We start from the raw sequence: 22,775 nt of genomic DNA, 5'->3' as shown, positions 1-22,775 counted from the left end.
CACCTGGGAAAAAATGTGAAGATGCTAACTTAGCATTCGCCACCGTCCCACATCGTCGCAACGTGGTGACGATGACTGTCATTATCCGAACTGTGCCATTTGGTTCAAAGAAAAGACCCCAAAAAAAGCCCCCACTCCCCCAACACACGTATATCCTCTCATGTATCCTACGCACATCAACTTACATACAGTACGCGAGCGGAAAAATCAGCTTCTAAGTCGCCCACCTCACTGCTGTGGGAACTTTTGAGTGATGCCACGTTTGCAACCATTTCGAAGGCTGCCAGACATTTTGTGTGACTACCTTTAATCTTGGGAATGGGAATTTCCGCACAACATACACACACAATCACACGCACACACACAGGCAAACAAAGACAAGAGCACGCAGAGACAGACGCAAACACTTACACAAAACCGAACGCACGCGCGTGCAAGAACACAAACACACACCCCCAACACTAAGGCAGTTAAATTTCGCATGCATGCGAACGGACCGACCGACGTTTCCACAATGCGTGGATGTACACTACATTTGTGCATCTGGGAATAGACCTGCTTTCATGAGGGTGTATGAAAAGGCAAACAAGTTGTTTATTCGATCGTGTATTTGAATGGACAAATGTGAAAATGAGGCATATTTTACATTTTGCAGGTGTACTTAATGAAGTGTCTGTTTAAACAGTTTCTGGGAAAGTTTTCCATCCATCCATCATCCGAACCGCCGTTGCCTAAAAATAAATCAAAGAAAATGATGGCCGGGAACTCTTTTTGACATTCCCTTGCTGTGTTATGATCATTTGCATATTCGCAAACAAGCGCCCGGCCTGCATTTGCATATTTGAAGGTGACACATGAGCGTTCCATTCATCTCTTTGATTCATTGAGGGCAAAATGAACACGAGGAGGCATGAGTCACTTGAGTTTCCAGCTGCATGATGTAATCAAAAGACACCATCATGTGTCACACTGGCGTCCGTCCCTTTTTTGGTGCTCCGCGTACCTTTCAAAGGAGGCAACAACCACACGGCGACCTTTCACTTCCTCAAGCTCTATCACTACGAGACATACTCAACTTGACAGTACAGCCTAAGGGTTTGGAGGGGACTTGTCGTCTATGATGGCTTGAATCCGCCTCCACGGGTTCCTGGTTTCTCTGCTGTCAATGAAGCGGTCAGTGTTTCTCCTGCAACACTGTCTCTTGGCCAACGAAAGTACAATTTTCAAACCACTGTTAGGACTAAAAAGGCAAGCCAATCACACACAGTAACACTGCAAATGCTGCACTTGACAGTAAAACGCCGCCAAAGCGGTGAGGGCAATTTCAAAGTAAACCCTACTAAATAAAATATGGACTGTAATGCCTTGGCACACTTTTATTTTGAAGTTGTTCCTGGCAGCGCATCGCAACGTGACAACTGACGCCGTCTTGACTCGTATTTCCGACTTCATTTGGGGGGCGCTAATCGGTCAACCCTACAAAAAACACTAATAAAATTCCAGTTGCACCTTCTTTGGAAACACAAAGTAAAAAGACACGATGTATTCCAGTTTGCTCCATTTCCTAACTCAGATATCCAAGTTATTCAGGGGAATGATATTTAACCCACAAATGAGTATTTGTGTACACATATTATCAATATTGTGGCCACAAGAGAAGTTTTCTTCCCACTCCTTGTAGGGGACTATAGACACCAGCAAAAATCGTTCTCATCTCTATGATCTCGTTTCCCGCCGTCTGAGCATGAAGGGACTGTACCAGTACTCCATTTCACGACTTTCCCTTTGCACTGTATGACAACCAAAACCTGTGTAAGGCGTTACTCACCGTGAGCAGCTGCATACCACACCACAATGACTGAAAACAGAAATTTTAACTTATAAGTACTAATTAATTTAGCAATATATTTGTCATGTATACTTCTAAAATGATATGAAGCATAGATTAAAAATTGAGAGTGGTCCTCCAACGACTGCAAAGCGAACCTGATAAGTATAGTTAGGGTGGGCTAAGTGTTCACCAAGCATTTAATGCTAGTTACACACAAATGTGTCGACTAAAAGGCTCAAGTCAGAAAACAAGGGCTATTGCCAACCGAAAATCAGAGTAAGGGATGTTGCAGAGCTAAGACAATGGGCTGCTAAACCTTGTCTTAAGCCAATCACGTACACAACTATTTGAAAACAACATTGCTCCTTTCATAAAATTAGGGCCTTTGCAAAGCTAAGCATATTTAGGGAGACTGCTAAAATGCTAACTGACCATTTCGTGTTTCAGGCAACTTGACACACCTGAAATACTCAACACACTCAAATGGTTAGAAACAACTTTGCTCCGTTCATAAAAACTCGGGCTATTGTAAAGCTAAGCTAACAGATAGGCATAGTCTCATGCTCACCAAACTACCGTATACAAATTTGCTTCCAAATGCTAAGTTTGTATGGTAATTTCATTCAGTAAATTCAGACTGTTGTGACTCTCTTAGTTTTAACATTTTGGGCAGCTGCTATGCTCAACCAATTAGCTCATTCTATATTTTAATGCTAACTGTACACAAATACGTTTTCTAAAAGCACAGATGACGTACTACTCCTGTAAAACTTGGGATTGTGAAGCTAAGCTCACTAGATGCTAACTGTAGTTTTGTGCGAAGAGGCGAGCACCCTCCCCCCAAATATGCACATGCCAGGAAATAAGACAAGAAACGACACCCTGCCATACTATAGTGTATTCCATCTTTCAAAAAGAAAGACATGATTTCATATTACTTAACAATATGTTAAAAAAAAGTAGCCGGTTGGGCTTTTGCAGTGTTAATACAATAGACACTCTATAACCGATTTGAAAGTGAGCTTTTTTTTCTCTCACGCGCACACACATACAAGATGGCTACGCAATGTCAAAAAAAAAAAAAAAAAAAAACCCAGAAAAAAAAGCATCTGGTAACATTTTTTTTTTTACTCATTTTTTAACAGGATCTAAAAAAGGGGAAAACAACACTGTCAAGTATTCTGAGCGGGAGCGAAGGGAGTGGACGCCATCTGACCAAAGCGCCTTTTGAGACGCCGTGTTTGGGGGAAGAGGTAGAGGGGGTCGACGAGGCGGGGATAGGACAATGGGATAATAAGTCACAATATTGTCAAATACAGCTCTTTAATTAACAATAATAATTTTCTTTCTTCCATTTTTTCGTAATCATTTCAGACCATGGCTTGTTCAGTCAGAGAGAAAATAGCCGACGAAAAGCACACAAACACGTGAAGGTGGGGGGAAAAAAATTCCGGATTTTGCTTTTCTTCCGAGTTCAGCAGGTCCGTTGGAGGGATATGCTCGAGGAGCAGCGGGGGGCGAAGGAAGAAAAAGCAAGGCGGCATCGGGAACAAAACAGTCGGGGTAAACGGTAGATTGGTGGTGAGTGGAGGTATAAAGGGGGACGTGTGGTGGGCCTGTGTTTTTGGGGATGGACTGGACTCAGTGTGCTGCGAAGGTGGCCTTTTTCAAACTAAAGTTGGACCAGTTGATCGAGAGCCGCTGACGCGTCTGCCGGGCCGAGTCCAAACAGAACCTAAACAAACACATTATTATGACCGATTAGTAACAAATTCGGCAGCCATTTTAAAAGGAGCATCACCACAAGACACCATTATGAGATAAGTTTTTCTCCTAATATGCACACAAAGTTCAGTCAGCGTATTGTGTGGAAAACACGGTTTTACTTGAGTATTTGACATTTGATTTGGATTTTTTGAGCAACACATACAAGCGAGCAGACTCCATTGTCATCATGCATGCCGCATCTCTAGTTCTCAGCAGTGTTTTTGTTTTAAACCGTTTGATTGCGAAAAAATCCCCAGCACCAAGCTGTTAAAATGTGATGCTCGTCAAACTTCGGCTTCCCCATTGAGATCTGATACAACAGCAGCTGTAATGACTTTGAAAATAGAAAAAAAAAAAGTTTTTCTTTGTAGGTCCCCAAAACAAAATGCCATCACAGGGATGGATCTGATTCAATCTACCTTTTTTAAATTCAGACTCCTGCTTTGTGAGTAAATGGCCTGACAACGTAAGCATACATACCTTTTAAAATATTCCACCTCTCGCTCTGTCTCGTCCATCTCCGTGCTGTCCAGATCGATGTCTTTGGGCAGGAACACATCATCTAAAAAAAAAATAAAAACAAACAAAAAACAATATTATTTAGAATCATTTTTTTCCCCTGAAGTTGTTTAGTTATTTACTGTCCACATCAAATAATTATTCGACCAAGTCAACATGACTACATTGTACTCTAAGTGTTTCATTGTCATGTCTTTCGTTCAGGCAGCAAAGGGACGGACGGCCATTTGACAAAATTCCTTGATTTATTGTATTGACTAGAATAATGGCCAAAGGATATTCATTCCACACAAATGCATTAATATGCTTGTTCATTCCTGGAATCTTTGATTTGATTGATTTTGAAGTACAAGTCGAGATGACGTTAAGGGTTAAACCTTAAGATAGAAAAGTAGTATCTTTACAACCACAAAATTAAGAGAAATGTCATTAAGCTCTTCCAATGGCCGAGTCATACAGCAAGGAGTCCCAGTCAAGTCCAAGACAAAATAAAAACGTGTCTAGTCTGGACTCGAGTACTACAGCCTGGTAAGATGTAGTTTCAGTTAGATTTTTTTGGGGGGTAGGGGTGGGGGTGGGCATGTTCATTTTGTTTTTGTTAACAAAAATATGTATTTTTTAATTTCAGCTTTAGTTATTTTGTTTCTCACAGTAAATGGAATTCTTCAATCAAGTGATGGATGAATATGTGTCGCCCAGTAGGTAGATAGATGGACACCAACCTATGGAGGTGTTGATCTTGTCCCCCTTCTTCTTCTTGTTCTTCTTGGCTTTGCCTTTGGGTTGGGGGGACTCTGCGTTGGGCGGTTTACCGTTCTGCTCTGTGTGTTCCGACTGGGAGGGAGGAGGAAGATGAGGTTGAAGATGAAGAGGGGGCGAGGGCGAGGGGTTGGACGCGGGCGGGCTTCGCCGGTGGTCTTCCTTCAGCTGCCTTTTCCCACTGGCGCTCCTGTCGTTGCCCCTCGGCTCCGAGGGAGGGGCGGGCGCCTCGACGGGCCTGGTGCGCGTCGCTTTGGTCTCCGCGGGGGTGACGCCGCCATTGGCTTCCGGATCCTTCTTGATGGGCGCGTGCTCGCACGGCACGAGCTTGGCCGCGGGCTTGGCTTTGACTTTGACGTCGGCGTTGTGGTTGTGGAGGTGCGAGAAGCCCCGCTCGCCGTGCTGGCCGTTGGCTCGCGGTTCCGTCCGGAGGTCCTTGGGGCAGATGAGGCTCTGGAGGAGCTGCGACTTTCCGTTGCTCAGGTGGTCCAGCACGTTCTGCGCTGTCTGCTTGAGGGGCTGCGGGTTGTTTGGCGTCGGCGCCGTGTTCTCCTTTGCTTTGTCCTTCCTCTTCTTTTTGGCGCTGCAGTGCTCCTGCAGCCGGAGGAGCTCGCGTTGGAGCGCGGCCTCTTCCTCCTCCTGCCGCCTGCGCTGCTCCTCCTGCTGCGCCTCGGCCTCCTGCCGAGCCTTCTCCTCCATCTTCTTCTGTTTGTGGCGAGCCCGCTTGGCCGCTTTGGAGCTGGAGGCCGGCTTGCTGTCGGCACTGTTGATGAACTGCAGCAGGTCCTCCACCCGACGGTGGTCCTCCACGCCGCCGCCTGGGCCGTCGCGCTCGGGCGCCGGCTGCTGCTCCTCACGCTTGGGCTGCTCCTCCTTGCGTTTAGTCAGGCGCAGACGCAGCTTCTCCCGCATTTCGGCGTAGTTGCGGCTGGTTGGCGCCGCTGGAGGCTGCGAGGAACATAGTGATGGAGAGGGGCGGGGGGGAGCGTAAATGGAACCGTTTTAGATTTGGATGGACAAATGTTTACATTACATATGCATGCCATCTTTGTGTTGAGCATCCACAGCCGTGAGGTTCCATCTTGAACTTCAGTGACCAATATGAGTGTGAGAGCGGTAGCCCAAATTCACCATACTTGAACCCCATTCACACCCGGGACATTCTAATATGAACAAGTCACGTGGCACTGGAGAGGGCAGCATGGCTGACTAGGCCTAATTTGGACGGATGGTGTTGTCACTTTTATTGCCTGCAGTTGAGACTTCAATGGCTAATTTATTTTGAGGTGGCACTGCATTGACACCGTTGATAAAACACTGTTCAGTGACAATTTTAAATGATTACAAAGTGTCATGTCTACAGTGATATAATAAAATATTTACGAAACCGTCACGGATTCACTCACATTTGTGAAATCGTGTAAATCTGTGTATGTATGCAAATATATATATTATTCAATAAAAACAATCAATATGATTGAATAATTAATTAGACTGGTCTACACAAAATTTCAAATCAGTCGGCTGTGTCCTTAAACGGATGTTTGACGCTTATTTCAAAAATGTCTTTACCTTTTCTAACATCAGGTTTTTGAGATGTTTCCCCCCCAACTAAGTTTGACCTAGAAAATCTTGCGCAATACATATTTCACCATGCGTTGACATTTATAGTGATGACGTTTAATGGGGGGGGATCCACCTGTTGCTTAACTGAACCATTAATTTGTGAATATTCATACACATATGATGATGATAACCTGCCACGCAAGGGGAAAAAAATTGTGGCTAAAAAAAGTAATCCAGGAAACTTTACTTGCATCTGATTTAAAAAAAAAAAAAAAAAAAAAACAGTAAAAAATTTCTTGGCCGGCGTTATTAACATAGTCTGATAGACGTTGACGTATTTGTAAATGACTGGACAGCCATTGAGACAAAGTGTAAACGTGAATGGACAGGCAGTCTTTTCTAAAAGGTATCGAAAGTGAATGGACAAATGGATGCTCTGCTGCTTTCTCACCCCGCCGTGTCCGAAGAACTCGCAGTAGCAGCAGTCACAGTACTTTCCTTCCTTCTGGTTGGTGGAGGTGGAGGTGGAGGAGCTGTGTTCCGAGCAGCTGTCCTCATCCTGGGTCTCCTCACCGTCGTAGGGCGGGTGCTCGTACGCCCGGTTCCCCTCGCACCGGTGCCCCTCGCATTCAGGATCGCTGACGGGGCAAAGCGACAAACATTCAGCATTCAGTCACCTCCGATTTAACGCGCGATATGCCGACGCACCTGCAGACACTGGGCGGGGCACTGAGCTGACCGTCCGACGAGGAGATGGCCGGCTCGGCCGGCGGGAGGCACAGACCGGGGTGGACCTCCCCCAGGTCCGGCGCCGGGGCGGCCATTTTGGGGAAGGGCTGCGGCACCATGGCGGGCAAGTGCGTGGTGGGGGTGGCGGGAAGGGAAGGACCGGAGAGCGGTGGGAGGGGGCTCAGTGCGGCGGGGTTGCTTCGGGGGGCGGCTTGGGTGACTTGCCTGTGGTCCTCTTTACCCAAACTGTGAAATACATCATCTGGGCAGACACAAGAACATGACGGTTTTAGTCAAAGTCCATTTGCTGTCTTAAGTATAACATATCTGAGCATGTGTCAAGAGCGACATTTGTAACTTTGGACTCGAGGGGTTTAACTCTTGACCCTTGGGCTCTAACTTTTGACCCACGGACGACAACTCTCACCGCACAGGCCGCAACTCACGTTATTCTTGACCATTGGGTCATGGGATGTAACAAATAAGCAATTCTTGGCGCATGGGCTGTAATTGTTGATCAAAGAAGTACAGCCCATGGGTAAAGCGTGCCAGATGCTCCGTCAAGAATTGCATCTCACGGTTCATGATTTACAACTTGCGGGTCAATCGGAACAGCAATTCCAGCCTGGGTGTCAAAAGTTACACGCCACCTTTTGTGTTACATTTGTGTATTTGCTGCATTGCCAATTGTAAATAACGTCCTGTTTTTGAAAAGGACGTAAAGCAAAACTTTATAAAAAAAAAAATCTGATTCACTGATTAAATGATTTATCCAAACAACAATTAGTTGCAGCCCTACAAACAAAACAAATGCTATTGCTGCTCTGCTTTATAGCTTTGACATGTTAGTGGCCCTGCAAATATACACATTTTTTTTCTGTCATGTAGCTCACAGTAAACGCTGTCACTTTTCCACAATGTCCTTTTACGGTGGAAATGTTTCTAGTAAGTTATGAGTCATCATTCTTTGACTGCTTCTTTCCAAGGTGGTAAGCATGACGCATGATTTAGTACTGTACGGCGACAGGAGGAGGGTGGGCGGTGGGGTAAAAGTGTAAATATAACGGTGTGAAAGGTACGGGGTTCAACAGGGTTTTTGTTGTCGGATGCAAAAACCTCAAATGGTCGCTGGAAAAGTAACAGAGCCACAGAGAAGATCCAATTAAGTTCACATTGGAAAGTTCTCCTAAAATTTAACGTGAAAACCGAATCTCCATAACACTTTTGGACGAAGGTCTACTTGTATAAGTGCTAACCTAGTCTGAGATTACCTAATGAGGTTTTAGATGCTAGGTGGATAGGTAGGTTATTACTTGACTGGACAGTGGTGGCGGTGCACGACACAGACGCCATGGACGCTGACGTCGCCAGGGCCACCCGGTTGGTCTCCATGAAGGCATCTTGGAAGTTGTACAGACATTTCTTCTTGGCGCCGCTCTTTTTCTGTTCGCGGGCCTCGGACGACGAACACGAGGACAGGGACGAGGATGACGATGAGGAAGGGTGGGGAGCAGGGGTGGCGGGAAGCAAGGGGTGGTGGTGGTGGTGGTGATGGTGGTGGTGGTGGTCCGCTTGGGGGCCGGCAGGCGTTGGCGGGAGAGGGACGTCGGTGAGGGGAGGGTCCAGGATTTCCCCTGAGAAAGTGGGAAAACACTCGAGGAGGTCAGTCAAAGCTAGCATCGGAAGATATTTTGTGTCAACTCACTCAAAATGTTAATACAATTGAGGCACTATATTAGTCCCGTATATCATTCCAAATGCCATTTTTAAAAGGCTATTCACATTGGCGTAGAGCGCAGTATAAGACCCGGTGTAAGTGCTACTAAGGCATGCCTGCCATCTAGTGGTGAACTGTGTGATTACTGTGTGTGTAACAGCAGGATTTTCTTTGCTCATTCCCCTTATTTGTAGAAAAAAAAAATTCACAAAATATTTGGGAGTTGTTTGAAAAAATATCAGATTTTTTGTTATCAAGGGTGCCCTTAGAGCGCAACCACCAGTTGCCCATTCCAGATTCCAGACAGAGAAGAGCAGGAAGCGTTGCTCATGATGTTCGGGTGTGACAGCAATGTGAAAAGTAACAGACGGACGATATAGAGACAAATACCACCACCTACAGGCCGCAGACATTCTGTCGCCTTCCGGCTAGTCAAGAAAGCCTCACCCACCTTGCAGCAACTCTGGCAGCAGCACTTGACTGATGGATTGATCCAAGCTCTTCATCACAGCGGCGTCCCACAGACTTTCAAAGTTGAGCGAGAGGCACTGCAGCGAGTTGTTCCAGTCGCCCGTGCCCCCTCCGCCACCGGTGCTGCCACCGCCATCGCCACCAAAGCTGTTCTGGTAGACGTGCTCCGGGAGCGTGGGGCTGAAGGCCGGCTGCTTGGCTGCCGAGTGGTTGGTCGTGAGGTTGGGAGGCAAAGGCTTGAGGAGGAGAAACAGAACATTTGTCAGGAGGTTGGGAATATAGGGGGAAAAGACAATTACTATTCTGACTTTGGTCGCCAGGCATTTTTCCCCAAACTGCTTTCACCTTGTTGTGCGTGAGGGGAGGACTCGGCGGGTAAAGTGTGGGGTGCAGCAGCGGTCGGGAGAAGTTGTGCATCGGTAAGTGTCCGTGGATGTGCGGGTAGAGGTGGAGGGCGGGCCGGGCGGGGCTGGTTGTCGTCGACTTGCCGGTGTCCGTGAAAAACTGGTGGCCCATGGAAGGCGGGGGAGGTGCCGACTGGAGTCGCCCGGCGGGGAGGCACCCGGCCGGGCCCAGGATGTTGGAAGATATGGGGTCTTGGTTGCATACGTGACATTCGCACGCATGCTGGACCTGCTCTACCTTTTGGTGGAGACACATGTTTGTCATGATGTCAGTGAGGGTGGGAAATAAAAAGCACTGTAAAACTGTAAGATACAAAAACATGGGGGGGGGGGGGGGTGCAACCAGAAAGCAAGAAGATTAAAAAAAAAAAAAAAGAAAAACTTAAAAGGAACTACTACAGTATAGTAGGGGTAAAATCTAATTAGGACAGCAACAAATAAACAAAATTGTTGGTAAAAATCTAATGAGAGTGAAAAGAAGAAAACACAAAATTATTAGAAAAAAATAATTTGACAAAACTATTTCAACTGCCATTAAATAAAAATTGGTAAAACAACATTTTCAAACAATTATTTATTGTAATATACCAAAATATGAGGGAAAATATACACACACAATAAATAGGAATAGAAAACTATTTTTTTTTTATAACAGAAAATCCTTCAATAATAGAAATCGAAAAAGAAACTTAGATCATTAAAAAAAAGGAAAACATTTAGGGGAAAATCTTACATCAATAAATTAATAACTAGAAAATAGACAAAAAAAATAAATGAAGAATTAAGCCAATGAAAGTAACAAAATCCACTATAATTAGAATATATATATATATATATATATATATATATATATAAATAAATAGTCTAGAGGTAAGATCGGGCCAAAGAAATCCAGCCTGACCCCACCCGCGGGTATTAAAGCCCGACGAGGCCCGAGCCCGACCAATTAACTTGATTTGCAGGCCCGAGCCCAAAGCAAACCTGAAATTTCATATTTTATTTGTGAGGACTCGGGAGCAGGAGGGGTGATTTATGATGCCATATTAAAGCCTGTCTTTTGGAACGAAATCCAAGTTAAACAAGACTGTATAAACATTTACATCTTTTATATTTCTGTTTCTACATAGGGTACATTAACCAACAATTTTCCATCATTGACGGATTTTTTTTAAAGAGTTGACGGAAAAATTTAAGGCCGTCTGTCATTTGGACAGGTTGAAAATTGGCCCATTAACCATAGCAGCAGTACATCCTTCAGAATCTAGCGCGGCACTTTAATGGACTTTTCCCACTGAAATTTCCACCACTGTGCGTCTGGTTACGTCACCACGCTGTGATTGCGTAGATGATAGTGCAACAGATTTCTTGGTGGTAAACAAAGCAACATGGAAGCGAGTGTTCTTACTTTCATCGTGCTTTTTACCGTCCTCAAAATGGTCGAAAGGCACCGGATGAAAAGAAGCTGGCGAATCTTGTCGTCTCTCCAGTGCTGCGACATGTTGACCGATATTGTGCGGATATGGCGGATTGCTACCAACAGCTTATATGGGGTGATCTCCGAACTTTGTTGTGGAGGCGTGCTATATACGAGGCAGATGGCGCGCGATGTTATGACGCATCACGTACCGCCCTATGTCGTCACGTAATTACCGGGCAGCTCCCGTGTCAGGCTTTCAAACTGCAAGCGATATGGAGCGGAGGCGATCACAACCCGCCTCCCATGGCGTGCTGGTAGATGAGGAGCCTTTCCCACTGCCCAAAAATGCGTGTTTACCCGTGGTTTTGCGGCAGTGGGAAAGGGAGACTCTACTTTAAGAGAGAGAATCAGAGAGACAAAGAAGAGCAATGACGGGTGGATAATAGACAGGAGACAGGAAGGAGTTCTTTGAATTGTCATTGCAAGAGTTTAGTACAGTACGTGTTGTGATGAGGCGACTTCTGTTTTTTTTGTGCACCACGGTCGCTCGTCGCCAAAACTATTCACGGCCTCGAATCGCCTCAGTGCACTGTGATGTTTGGGTGGCAACATCACAGTGATATTTATTTTTAAAAAGTCAGCGAGAGAGAAGCCCGGCCCGACCCCAAGCAATGATTGACATTTTAGGCCCCAAATTCGGGTCGGGTCGGGCTCTGGCTTTAGATCTTACCTCTAATACAGTCCACCTTTACTGTACAAATGAAGTTGCGTTGGTACCTGCTGCTGGTGGTTGTACGACGGAGGAGGACTGTTGGTCTCCTGCTGCCGCCCCAAGTCCTCTTCGTCACCGTCAGATGAGCTACCGCTGCTGCTGATGCGAGGTGACTGCGGCAGGAAAAAAAGATTGACATAAATGATGAGTTGAAATGGTAAATATTTCCCATATTCGCCACTCCGGAGAAGGGCCAATTTCATTGGCCAAAATTGCCCCGGCAAAGCCCGCGTCAAAAGCCATGGCCAACTTACCGCTGCGATTTGTGCTGCGCTGACGCCGCCACTGCCGTTCATGTCGCCGCGATGTCCGTTGACTGCCGTCACGCCGTTGTCACGGTAGCCGCTCACAGGGTACATGTCCCCGAACTTGGCGGACATTGGAGGCACTTCGTCGTCATCGCTGACGCTTGGCGGCCGAAGCGGAAGGAAGATTCAGGAATAAAATGACCTTCGATATCAGTGTGCACCTAATGCGAATGCATGCCAACATCAGTGGCGCCCCCTCCCTCTTGTGACATATGTGCATTATTCGATTTAAGGTACAGTAAGCGCATTTCATCAAATCTGCTGTGAAACTGAAATATGTATTACAAATCAACAATTATTCTGCATCATTTAAGGGACTAATTGGATTTGTTTATTAGCTATTAAAAGTCATTTAGAAGACAAATTTATTCCCAATGTTACCATAATTTAAGATAATTCATTTTTTGATTTTAAATGTCATTACTAATTATTAATATTTACAATTTTAGCGAATATTCATTGTGTAATTTACAAAAATATTTTATGAAGTATAATTTTAAGGGAGCATTTATTTCTTACATTGACATTGTTAAAATGTTTAATTGCATTACCATTAATATTTACACTTATTTTATTTTCAACATTGGAGTGTATTTATTGATTAATAATTACAATTAACATTTATTTTTCCAAATGGATTTTTTTATCATCAACTATCAATAAATATATCTTAATGTACAATTTATTTTATTTCCTACATTGAAACAACTGTTTTTGAATTTTTTTTTTAATCTTAATTATAATTTAGGTGACACGATTGTTTTGCATCTATAATTATTCAAATGTAATTTAATTACAATTTGAAGGACAAATGAATTGTTATTTTAAATTGGCAATTGTTTATTTGGGACAACTTGAGATTGCTTTCATTTTCAATTGTTTATTTGATGGCAAACCATAATTGAAATTTGTCGAACAATGTTGCGGACTCACAAAGTGTTGCCATCCCCGGCAGGTAGGACGAGTCGGGGATGCCGCTGGACGGTGATGGGGGAGCTTGAGTTGGAGCCCGACGGCGAGCTGCCCGAGGAGAGGCTGGGCGGGTGCACCTGGGCCAGGTAGTCCCGCGGGGGGGCATCGCCCTGCAGGGGCAGCTTGATGGGCAGGTCCTCTGAAATGGGCGAGTCCATGATACCGCACGTCAGGATGTGCGAGAGGCTGCAGTCGTCACACGTGCACCTGTGCGGGGGGGGACAAAATAAGTCACCTTAATAACTGTATGAATCAGAAATCTATTTGACAGGAACACAATTTGGCAGTTAAAATCGCTGCTCACCTTCTCCGATAATTGCAATTGGGACAATCGGGAATACTGAGACGCGACGACAGCATTCTCATTGTGTCTGTGAAGTTGTCTCCACAGGACAGCTTCTTATTGTTGGGCAACTGCCAAGAATGTAAACAAAATGCACCAAAACCTTACGGCGAGCGATCATGTTCGTTTTTTTGCGTCCTACCTGTTCCTCGATGTACCGCCGCTGCTTGAAGAACTCCCAGTCTTCTTTGAGTATTCGCTGCTTTGTCTTTAAAGTCTGTCAGCGCCACATACAATTCAAAACACGCTCAGTTCGATCAGCAAGTGGTGAGAATGGGATCTTACATTTTTGCCGACCGGCGACTTGTGCGGCTCTGTTCTTTGGTTAGTAAAACTCTGGCCCTCCACTTTGAACAGTAACTGCAAGAGCAGAATGAGTATATCTCAACTTTTGAATTTTTTTAAATAAGCCATGTCGGATTCCCTTCGTGAGTATTTTCGCATACCTGCTCGTCGACATAGTCGTCGATCCTCTTTTCGCACTCCTGCCACTGGCCGGCCACACTCGCCATCTCCTGCTCCAGCCGCTGGTAGCGCTCCAGCAAGGTGTGGTACATGTCCTCATTGTACGAGTCGTGCGAGGTGGTGCCGTGTCTGGAAAAAATGCCAAAAAGGTGACATATTATTATTGTTATTATTATTACTATTATTATGCGCGACGACGTGTTCGTAGACCTCTCCGATACGTGACGTCGTCTTTACTGAGAGTCTCTATGAAATAAGGAGAAAGAAAAGCGTCGCGGCATTTTCTGAAACGCTTGTCCTATTTTAAGAACATTTTCGACGTGCCTTCCTCTTTTCACATTTGTACAATTGTTTTTTTAGGCGCAAAAAAAAAAAAAGCGTACCTGAGCTGTGCAACGAGTGCAGGCAAGCTGCTGTGCAAGATGGGCTCTGAGAAGACCAGGTTCTCAAAAAGGTGCTTGTTGTGCAGCTCCCACGTCACATGGAACTTCTGGAGGTGCTCATTCTCCTGAGCGGGAGGGGAACAAACCAAACGGGACATCATGAAATCTCATGAAATGAGAAAGGCGGCGGCTGAGCAACTGACCAGGGTGAGCAGGAAGCTGCTGATGGTGCGTGCCGCCTGGCAGAGGGCGTGGTACTCCTCCAGCAGCAGGGACACAAACTGGTGGGCCTGCGGAGGACCCTGGGCGGCGGGCACGGCCGCCGCCACCGTCCCCGCCCCCGCAGGTCCCGGCGATGTCTTGGGGCTAGTCGAGAGGTGCTTTAGGAGACGCGCTTTCATTTCCAGCACGTACTCGCGGGCCTGCTGCTCCAGACGCTGGTATAGCTGGTAGGGGTCCTTCTCGCAGAGTCTGAGGATGGTTGTTGAAGATGTCACCGGCGGAACAAAATTTGACAAAAGCCATTAGGGGCTGGACAAATATTAAAATTAAAATTGACATCACAATGTAGTAGAATGCAATTTTCAAATCACAACGGGTGCAATTTTGGGGTAAAAAAAATTGCTTCCTTTCCTTTTGATGTATACGTGATTAATTTATATTTATAGTGTCGAGATAATTTCAGTGCTGAAGAAGTGCAGCATATGCGTGGTTTTTATTTTTCATGAAACGTGAAACGTTAAAGTGATAAAGTCTCAGATTTGTTTGCATTATCGTAATTTGATTTTTGACTCACTCGCTCACTTTGGAAAACTTTTATGAAGTTGAACGGTTAATAAAAATTGGAAGGCAAAGGTAAGCAACTCAACAACTGTAATTCAAGTCGATAAAGTGTCTTTCATTTGAACTCGTGGTTCATTTCGCTTTTAAGCCTAACCCGTAATATTATACATTCATGTAGTATAAATTAGATGAATTTATTGATTGTGTTTATTAAAAAAATACATGGGAGGAAGCCAATGGTGAAATAATTGAATATGAAACCGCAATTGCAATTTATTTTTATTTTTAAATCACACACTATAGTGTCGTGAGGATGGCGATAGTTGATGAAAGCAATAAACAAGGAATTTCCACATTCAAGGTATTCAAAGAATTTTTGCAGCCCTACTTCGGAAGTTTATCACAACAAATTCTCAATGTAAAAAAATAAAATAAAAATCTCTCTGACTGAGTACCTGTCTACCAGCTCCTTCATCCCGTCCTTGTCTCGCTCCAGCGGCTGGTCACGGTCGTCCGCCAGCGGAGTACCGGCCTGCCGGTAAATGCAGCGCACCAGGTAGCGCACCTCCGACCAATGCTTCTGCAGCTGCTGCGACTCCCGTTCGGACTCTGCCGAGATCTCTCTGCCAAAAGATAGAAAAAGTTAAGAATTAAGATCATCGGAGCAGGAGGTGCCGCCCCCCCCTCCCTCCTCGGTAGGGTACCGCCTCTCGTTGCAGGCCTCGCAGCCGCACGCGGTGTCGCCGGGAATGGGCGGGGCAAGGTCGGGGGCGGGTAGCATGGGCGGCGTGTGAGCGCTCAGCCTGTCTGTCGCTGCCACTGCGTCTGTGCCCAGGGTGCCGTTACCCACGGGCATGTGCAAAAGAAAGTCCCGACTCTGAAAGAGACACAAACCGCACGGTCAAGCTTTCTCTTCGGAGTGATTATAGCCATAGAACAGGAAATGGAATGCTGCGACGGGGAGAGCCCGTGGGGATAGATCGCTTCAGTGGTGCCACTGACACAACTCCCAGAGTCAGTCAATTCATAGAATAATCGGCAAAAAAACTAAGCGTGACGGCCCTTAAACTTGACCGAATATTTGTCAATAAAGAGTCACTATTTGACAGGGTCGCTTTTCTGTCTCCTCTCCTGTTGAATTTTAAAATGTGCTTTAAAACAATGTCGATGCCCTCGATGATGTATTTTCTTGAGTCGGACTTGGCGGTTTAATTAATAGCCGCTAAGCTATACCAGCGCCGCCGTTATTTGTGTATCTATTCATTTTTTTTTCATGAGAACACAGAACAACGTACCTATTGTCCCCGATGTTACGATGAATCACAAGATTTTTTGTTTCATGGAGAGCGGTTCGCTCCCTATGGCGTCAAACATAAAGGCAGCCTTCATGCAAAGGAGAATCCAAAGCAAGCGCGGGGACGAGATCAGGAGATTACCTCTGACATGTCCTTCACATGTTGCGTTTGAGACAAGTGAAAGCGGCGGAAACTTGAAACAAAGGGGGAACCTTTGTTTTGATGAGCGTTACTTTGAGTAACAACTAAACGTTCATTCTGCTCAGCACAATCAATCTTATTTGGATTTTTCTGGAAATTATTATTCTCCTAAATTAATCTCATTTTTGAGGGCCTAAACATACACAAACACTCACCGATCTTTCTCACACACATCCGACCTGGTGAAAAGTTTTGACATTTTAAAGTAGACAATGGCACACAAAAAAGGTGTCTGATAGGCCCCCTTCAGAGGTTTCATTGTGTTATCGACTACATATGCAGATCAAACGTGTGCACAGATTTCCTCGTGGATAACAGCGTGCTGCTAATGCCTTCACGATAGAGGTAAGATCGGGCCGCCCGAGTCCGACCCGAATTGTCGGGCCCTAAAATGTCAATCATGGCTTCGGGTTCGGGTCGGGCTTCTCTCTCGCTGACGTTTTTTTGCAATAAATATACAGTATGTTTTTTAAAAATGTATACTAAAACGATGTGCGGATATTAAACTAAGGAATACTTGTTTTGAAACAGACAATTTGGATAAAGCAGAGAAGGCGCTGTAATGTAATTGCTATTTAACTACTACACAGGAGCGCAGCCGCAGACGGCCAGACGCTGAGCATGCACTGCGCGCGTTATTACAGATAACGAAAATTGGAACTTTGATGTTAAATTTCGTTTAAACAAAACTATAGAAATCATTTCATATATCTTTACCTATTTATTTGATTTGAATTATTCTATTTAAAGCCTCGTGGGCTGCAGGATTTCGCTGCGTAATTAAGCAAATGTGCATCAAGATCTCTCTTTGTCTGGCCTCTTATTCTGCGTTTCAGCGTTATTTCTTTGTGCAAATGCATTTATCGTGTTCATAAAAATACCTCTACTTCCTGAAGCAGTAGAAGGAACAAAAAAGTAACTTATCGGTTCATTGGCAAACAAGCAAGCTTATCACAGTCGCTACTACTTGCTCCTGGTGTTCAACAGCGGCCTAAGCAGCTGTGACTGTCAATATTTTGATTCTTCATGGAAAAATGTGTGTAAAATGAGGAGTATCTAAACTGCACGCCACCGCCTGGAGTGGGGGGGGGGGGGGGTAGACAGCTGCTAGCAAAACGTGTCAAACGGCATGCTTTCTCCCACAAATAAGTTGCTATGACGCGCAAAAGACCAACCGAGAGTGACGAATCTTCATCTGTTTATATTCATTCAAGTATTCTGGTCTGGACGAAAGCTATGTTCCCACTACGGGGCATTGCCGATTCACGCCAAATCGTAGCTGACGTCAATTCTGCGCGTTGAGCTGCATTCTCGACTCGAAATTGATGGCAATCACTAATTGCGATCAATGATGGTTCTCGGGCTTTAACATTTTTTTTTGAAGGTGAGTAGTGACTCACGCCGAGCTGCTCCTGCGCAGTGTGCCGGTCCTCCTTCTCCACGGTGCGCCGGCAGTCGGAGCACACCCACATCGGCAGCGGGAGGGCTGCGGGCGGCTGGCCGGCCTCGGATGCGCCATTCCGATGGTCGGGGACTCCCGCCTCCGAAGGCCACAGGCCATCTTTGCTACGCTCGCAGCGGCACAGGAGGCAGCGGTCGCCGGCTGCGTACGGGGCTCGCTGGTTGAGGCCGAACGTGAAGGGGGTCTAGTGGGGAGAATAGCCGCGGAAACTTAGTTCTGAAGGGTGATTTCATCTCAGGAACTTTACATCGAAATCATTTGGAGAGCCGTTGCGCATCTGCACTCAGAGAACTCTTGTCCAGATTTTCATCCGGGGCCAAAAAGATGAATTTCAAAAAGGCGAGTAACCTCAGGGGTGAGGTCCACGGTCTATCTGACTCCAAGCGCAAAGTAGCAGTGGCGAGTTGGGTTTTCGTTACCATGATAACCAGGTGTGGAAGCAAGCTGTTGAAAATAAAGTGACTATTTACAGACCTGAGACTCTTTCCGGCAGATTACGGCGTTTGTTTGTGCAAAGTCATCCTGACCAGACCCAAGATTCGTAGATAACAGGCGCGTGGCGCATACAGCAGACCGAGATATCGCCAAGCGCACGCCGAATACGTGCCGGTTATCAGAAGCCAATGCGGCTCACACGGTTAGCTAATCTGTGTTTAACACCGCAACCGAGTTTCAGCGTAGTCGGGCCGTTAATTGAAAATGGCAGGTCTTCAGCCAGCCTTGCTGCCAAGTCTGGGCCAGAGAAACTCGTTTTGTGGGCGGGAGTGAGTAAATCAGCAAAAATGTGCTTTAGAATGCTCATCTACAGCAACATTTAAAAAAAAAACGCCAGACAAAAGTTCCTTCTGATTTCCAATGGAGGGAAACTGTAAATTGGACTGAGCAAAAATAAAACACACCTGAAGGACTCCGGTGAAATCAGCGTTGACCGGTCCTTCGGTGAACTGCGGTGTGACGCTGGTGTTGACTTTGAGCTGCAGAATAACAACATTGAAATTAGTCAGGGATGGTTAGTGATAACTGGAACGAAACTGCTTCACCCTGAACCGGTACGCTAACTATGCGATACATCATATCCCATAAAAACGTCCATTGTTCTGTTGAACCCCGTTTTGATGCGCGGTTTCGGTCTTGTGCAACTCCTGCCCCGACATGCTGCCGCCGCGTCACCAGCTCGGGGACCCCAGCTGCAAAGTCAGCGGCCAGCACCCTCTGTGAAGACTTCGAGGGGGAAGATTTTACTCGTGTACACGCATGCGGCCACCCTTTACATTGGACTCTATTTTTTTTTCAATACTGCATATTGGACTGCAACGGTGCTTAAATTCAAACTAACTATTTTATGCTACAGCAAAAGTGCTTTCTGCGTGTATTAATTGCATCAATGTGCGTGTTATCCTGTACCATTTGTCCATGCTTGTGTATCGTGTGGCTCAACACACTACTGCGCGAAGAAATCGATATTTCATGCGTGCTGTATGTCATTGCCCCCCCCCCCCCCCCCCCACCGCATGATGATTGTCAGTGGCTGGCTAATTTGGAAGGAGGTATGCGGCTGGTTGGCTTGAAGCCGTGCATGTAGCACAAGCGCAGAAGGCCCGCATGACTTGATAAGTCTTCATTTTTTGATATTAATAACTTAAACATTCTTATCTCAATGATGATGATGATACCATAACGCTATATGACCCAGCCCTAGTTGGCAACGTTGTTGCATTTAGCGTCCAAGACGGGTAACGCAACAACAGCCACTTTCCAATTATGTCATCGTAATTAGAAAGCCTCAAATTCCAGGCATCACCAATCAAGCCAGGTGTAATCCAACTGCTTCATTCGTGTGACAGTTTAAGGAACTTTTTTGTTCTTTTTTGATACATTGCAAAGGGTTTGGAGTAGAACTTTGTCTCGGTAAATACAAAAAAAAAAAAATCAAGATTTGGACACAAGGTAAAAGTGACGATATTAAGAACAGAGGATGAGATTGCATGAGAGAAGCTTGGCTGTCTCACCTACTTCAAGACAATGCCAATAATTGTGCGTCTGGTGGCAAAATGTAGGTGGTGTGCGTGTGTGTGTGTCAGAGATGAAAGTGGACTTTCCTCAAAATTCAACATTCATCAAGGAGGAGACTCTGTGCTTGGTGGTTGCGCCTTCTCGGCAGCATGGATATACCAGCACCGTTTTTGGTTGGGAGGAATGTCGGTGCCATTTGACTGTCATTGCTGGACATCTCTGGGGCGCTTGTGTTTTTTTTTGGTGCCTGTAATGGGCAACATTTTACACAGCCCCGGCTTTTGTTCAGCGGAGAGTTCGGTGCTGTTGGACGGTCTGCGGCTGGATGGATGCAAGGCTTGAGGAGCCGACGATGACAAGAAAGGAGCGTCAGCGCATAGTGCCGATGCGGATGTGGAACTGGGAGTCGCGGCTTGGAGTTGAAGCGGATTGCGTGGGACAGGAGATGTGAGCCAATCTCTTTTTGTCAATGGATGCTACAGCTTCGTGTTTGCTTTCAAAACTTGTTCACATTTTTCAGCATGACGTCTCTGATGTACTGGTGAAAGGACACTTTGATTCTCTCCTCTTTCATCTATAATTGCTTCAAACAACAAAGTGAATGCAGGAAAAGTGATTAAGATTGCAGGACTGTCTGTGTCTTGTGTGTTGTGTTACTTTGACTTCAAGATGGCGCTACGAGAGTGGCTGCCTTTCCAGCAGCTCCTATATTTTGTTCTTCTACTTCTTCCTTTCATAACTTTGCTGCTATGAATTGGGAATTTCTCCATTGCAAGACTAATAAAGGTTTTCTGCTCTTATCTTATCTTGGCTCGCTATATGTATTGTAATCGAATGATTATTCTATGATGGTGGTTTTATTAGGGGTGCACCTTTCCCAATTTTCTGGCTGACCTTTAAAAAGCTTAACCTGTTGGTCCCGATTTTTGACAATCCCGACAGCATACACCTTCAATCTTCCACTCTTATGGTATTGTAAACCATTGAACAATCCTGATGAAACAATACAAACGGGTTGTTCGAAGTGCACATGAAATAGTTCTCTCAAGTAAAAATGAAAAGTCTATCAGTCATCACACAGCGGAAGGGGACAGTGGCTGACTTTTTCTGCAGAGGGGGATGAGATCGGTAGACAAGATCGGTTTTACTCTCAGGGATCAGATGATCACCGATCCCACAAAATTGAGAAAATATGTTTTCGGTCTGTTTGTTCATAAAGCAAGCCCAAATAATACTGACATTTTGATAATACGGTAGCAATTAAGAAAGTTAGCCACCCGGATTGAACAACAACAAAAAAAAGGTACCACCTGAAAAATCTGACATTGGCCAGAAATGTGTCCTTTTGCACCCGCTTTAAACAGTCATAACTCCCGTAATTGTCGCAGGAAAATTATACTGGGTTCGAGTTGACAGGATTTGTCCGACAATGCATGAAAACCAAGACATACCTACAAATGAGTCATTTTTGAGCTACTTTACCGACTTTCAATTAAGACTTTAGAGTGAGAAATTGTTCTGACTCAACTACACACATCCCTGATGCAGAGACAGTGTATGTGCAATAAATGGCTCTGAACCAAAACCTTCGTCCTCAGATGTTTCCAGGTATGACACTTTGGGAGAAATTACTTGTGTGCAGTCGTGATGCATCCCCAAAACACACTTCGCAACAAGTTAACATTGCAGCAAGGCAACCGGACCGCCTCTAGGCCTGAAGAAGTGCAGCCGTTAGCATGGCTTGCATTCGTGTTATTTTTGACACCACGGTGCTTTGAAAAGCCCTTTTGGTCTTGACCAATGTGCCCTTTAATCTGAGGAGTCTGTCTCCGGCTCGAAATAAAATTCACGGCGATTTAAATGGACGAAAATGCAATGTTGAGCTCGATCAGAAAGTTAAGCTAAGATCCATGGTCAAGTCGGTTTCACAGGGTTGGACCTGGACTGTAGTGTTTACAGTGGCCATTAGGGATAAAATGTCTAGTTCACAAGACATAAAACTCCAAAACAAGACACTTCTAGCGGTACGGCTGGTCATGGCGAGGCGTCTTCCTGTCATCGGTTTCGGGCCCGTATCATATTAGCGTCGTTGGTAATGTCGCCCTGTGCCGACATGCTTGGCCGCCTGATGAGGAAGCAGGGGTGCAGCTTACCTCTCCGTTGATGCCCGTCACGGAGCCCATGTTGCCGCCCGTGGCAGGTGCGAGGAAGCCGGCAGGTGTCGGAGCTCCCGCGCAGCCGAGGGCCGAGACCACCCCGGCCTTGCTGCCGACGACGCCGCTGCTGGTGCCGCTATTGCAGACAGCACTGCAGCTACTGCCACCGCCCCGCTTATTCTTCCTGCGTTTAGCCCCTCGCTTAGCATCGGTTGGACTCATTTTTCTGCGACACAGAAGGCCGTCCGGGCTCTGTGGGCTCTCCAGTTGGACGCCGGGCTCGGGTTATTGTTCTCAACGATTTGTTGTTGGTTTTTTACAAGGGGAAAGGCCGACGATGAAAAGTGCAAAAAAGCCGACTTGACTGTGACCAATATGGCTGCTTTGGTTGGAGCTGCGCTGTCTCAGCTTGGCTTGGGTTGACGTTGTGACGTGACGCTGC

At 45.7% G+C, this 22,775-nt stretch overlaps 1 protein-coding gene across 2 annotated transcripts; it reads right to left on the bottom strand.

The window, feature by feature from the left end:
- Window positions 1–2,714: 2,714 nt before the first annotated feature.
- Window positions 2,715–22,745, bottom strand: fam193a (family with sequence similarity 193 member A). 2 transcript variants are annotated; one of them, XM_086120324.1, is made up of 22 exons: window positions 22,331–22,745; window positions 19,064–19,138; window positions 18,103–18,348; window positions 15,911–16,083; window positions 15,662–15,829; window positions 14,627–14,894; window positions 14,424–14,548; window positions 14,022–14,169; window positions 13,861–13,935; window positions 13,718–13,792; window positions 13,537–13,646; window positions 13,194–13,439; window positions 12,207–12,360; window positions 11,958–12,065; window positions 9,705–10,001; window positions 9,340–9,595; window positions 8,443–8,805; window positions 7,151–7,433; window positions 6,894–7,080; window positions 4,840–5,824; window positions 4,079–4,160; window positions 2,715–3,566 (listed from the first exon to the last, which is right to left on the bottom strand). In XM_086120324.1, the coding sequence occupies exons 1-22, from the start codon at window positions 22,553–22,555 to the stop codon at window positions 3,473–3,475; spliced, it is 4,743 nt and encodes a 1,580-aa protein (XP_085976450.1). In that variant the 5' UTR covers window positions 22,556–22,745; the 3' UTR covers window positions 2,715–3,472. The 2 variants fall into 2 exon arrangements, with proteins under 2 accessions (XP_085976450.1, XP_085976452.1); XM_086120326.1 differs by having other exon boundaries at window positions 8,485–8,805.
- Window positions 22,746–22,775: the final 30 nt, after the last annotated feature.

Source organism: Hippocampus guttulatus, chromosome 9 (genome assembly GCF_054856545.1).
Source record: "Hippocampus guttulatus isolate MCC_2025c chromosome 9, RoL_Hgut_1.0, whole genome shotgun sequence".
Classification (NCBI taxonomy): Eukaryota; Metazoa; Chordata; class Actinopteri; order Syngnathiformes; family Syngnathidae; genus Hippocampus; species Hippocampus guttulatus.
Note: the sequence above shows the minus strand (reverse complement) of the source record. Positions and strands in the feature narration are given on the sequence as shown.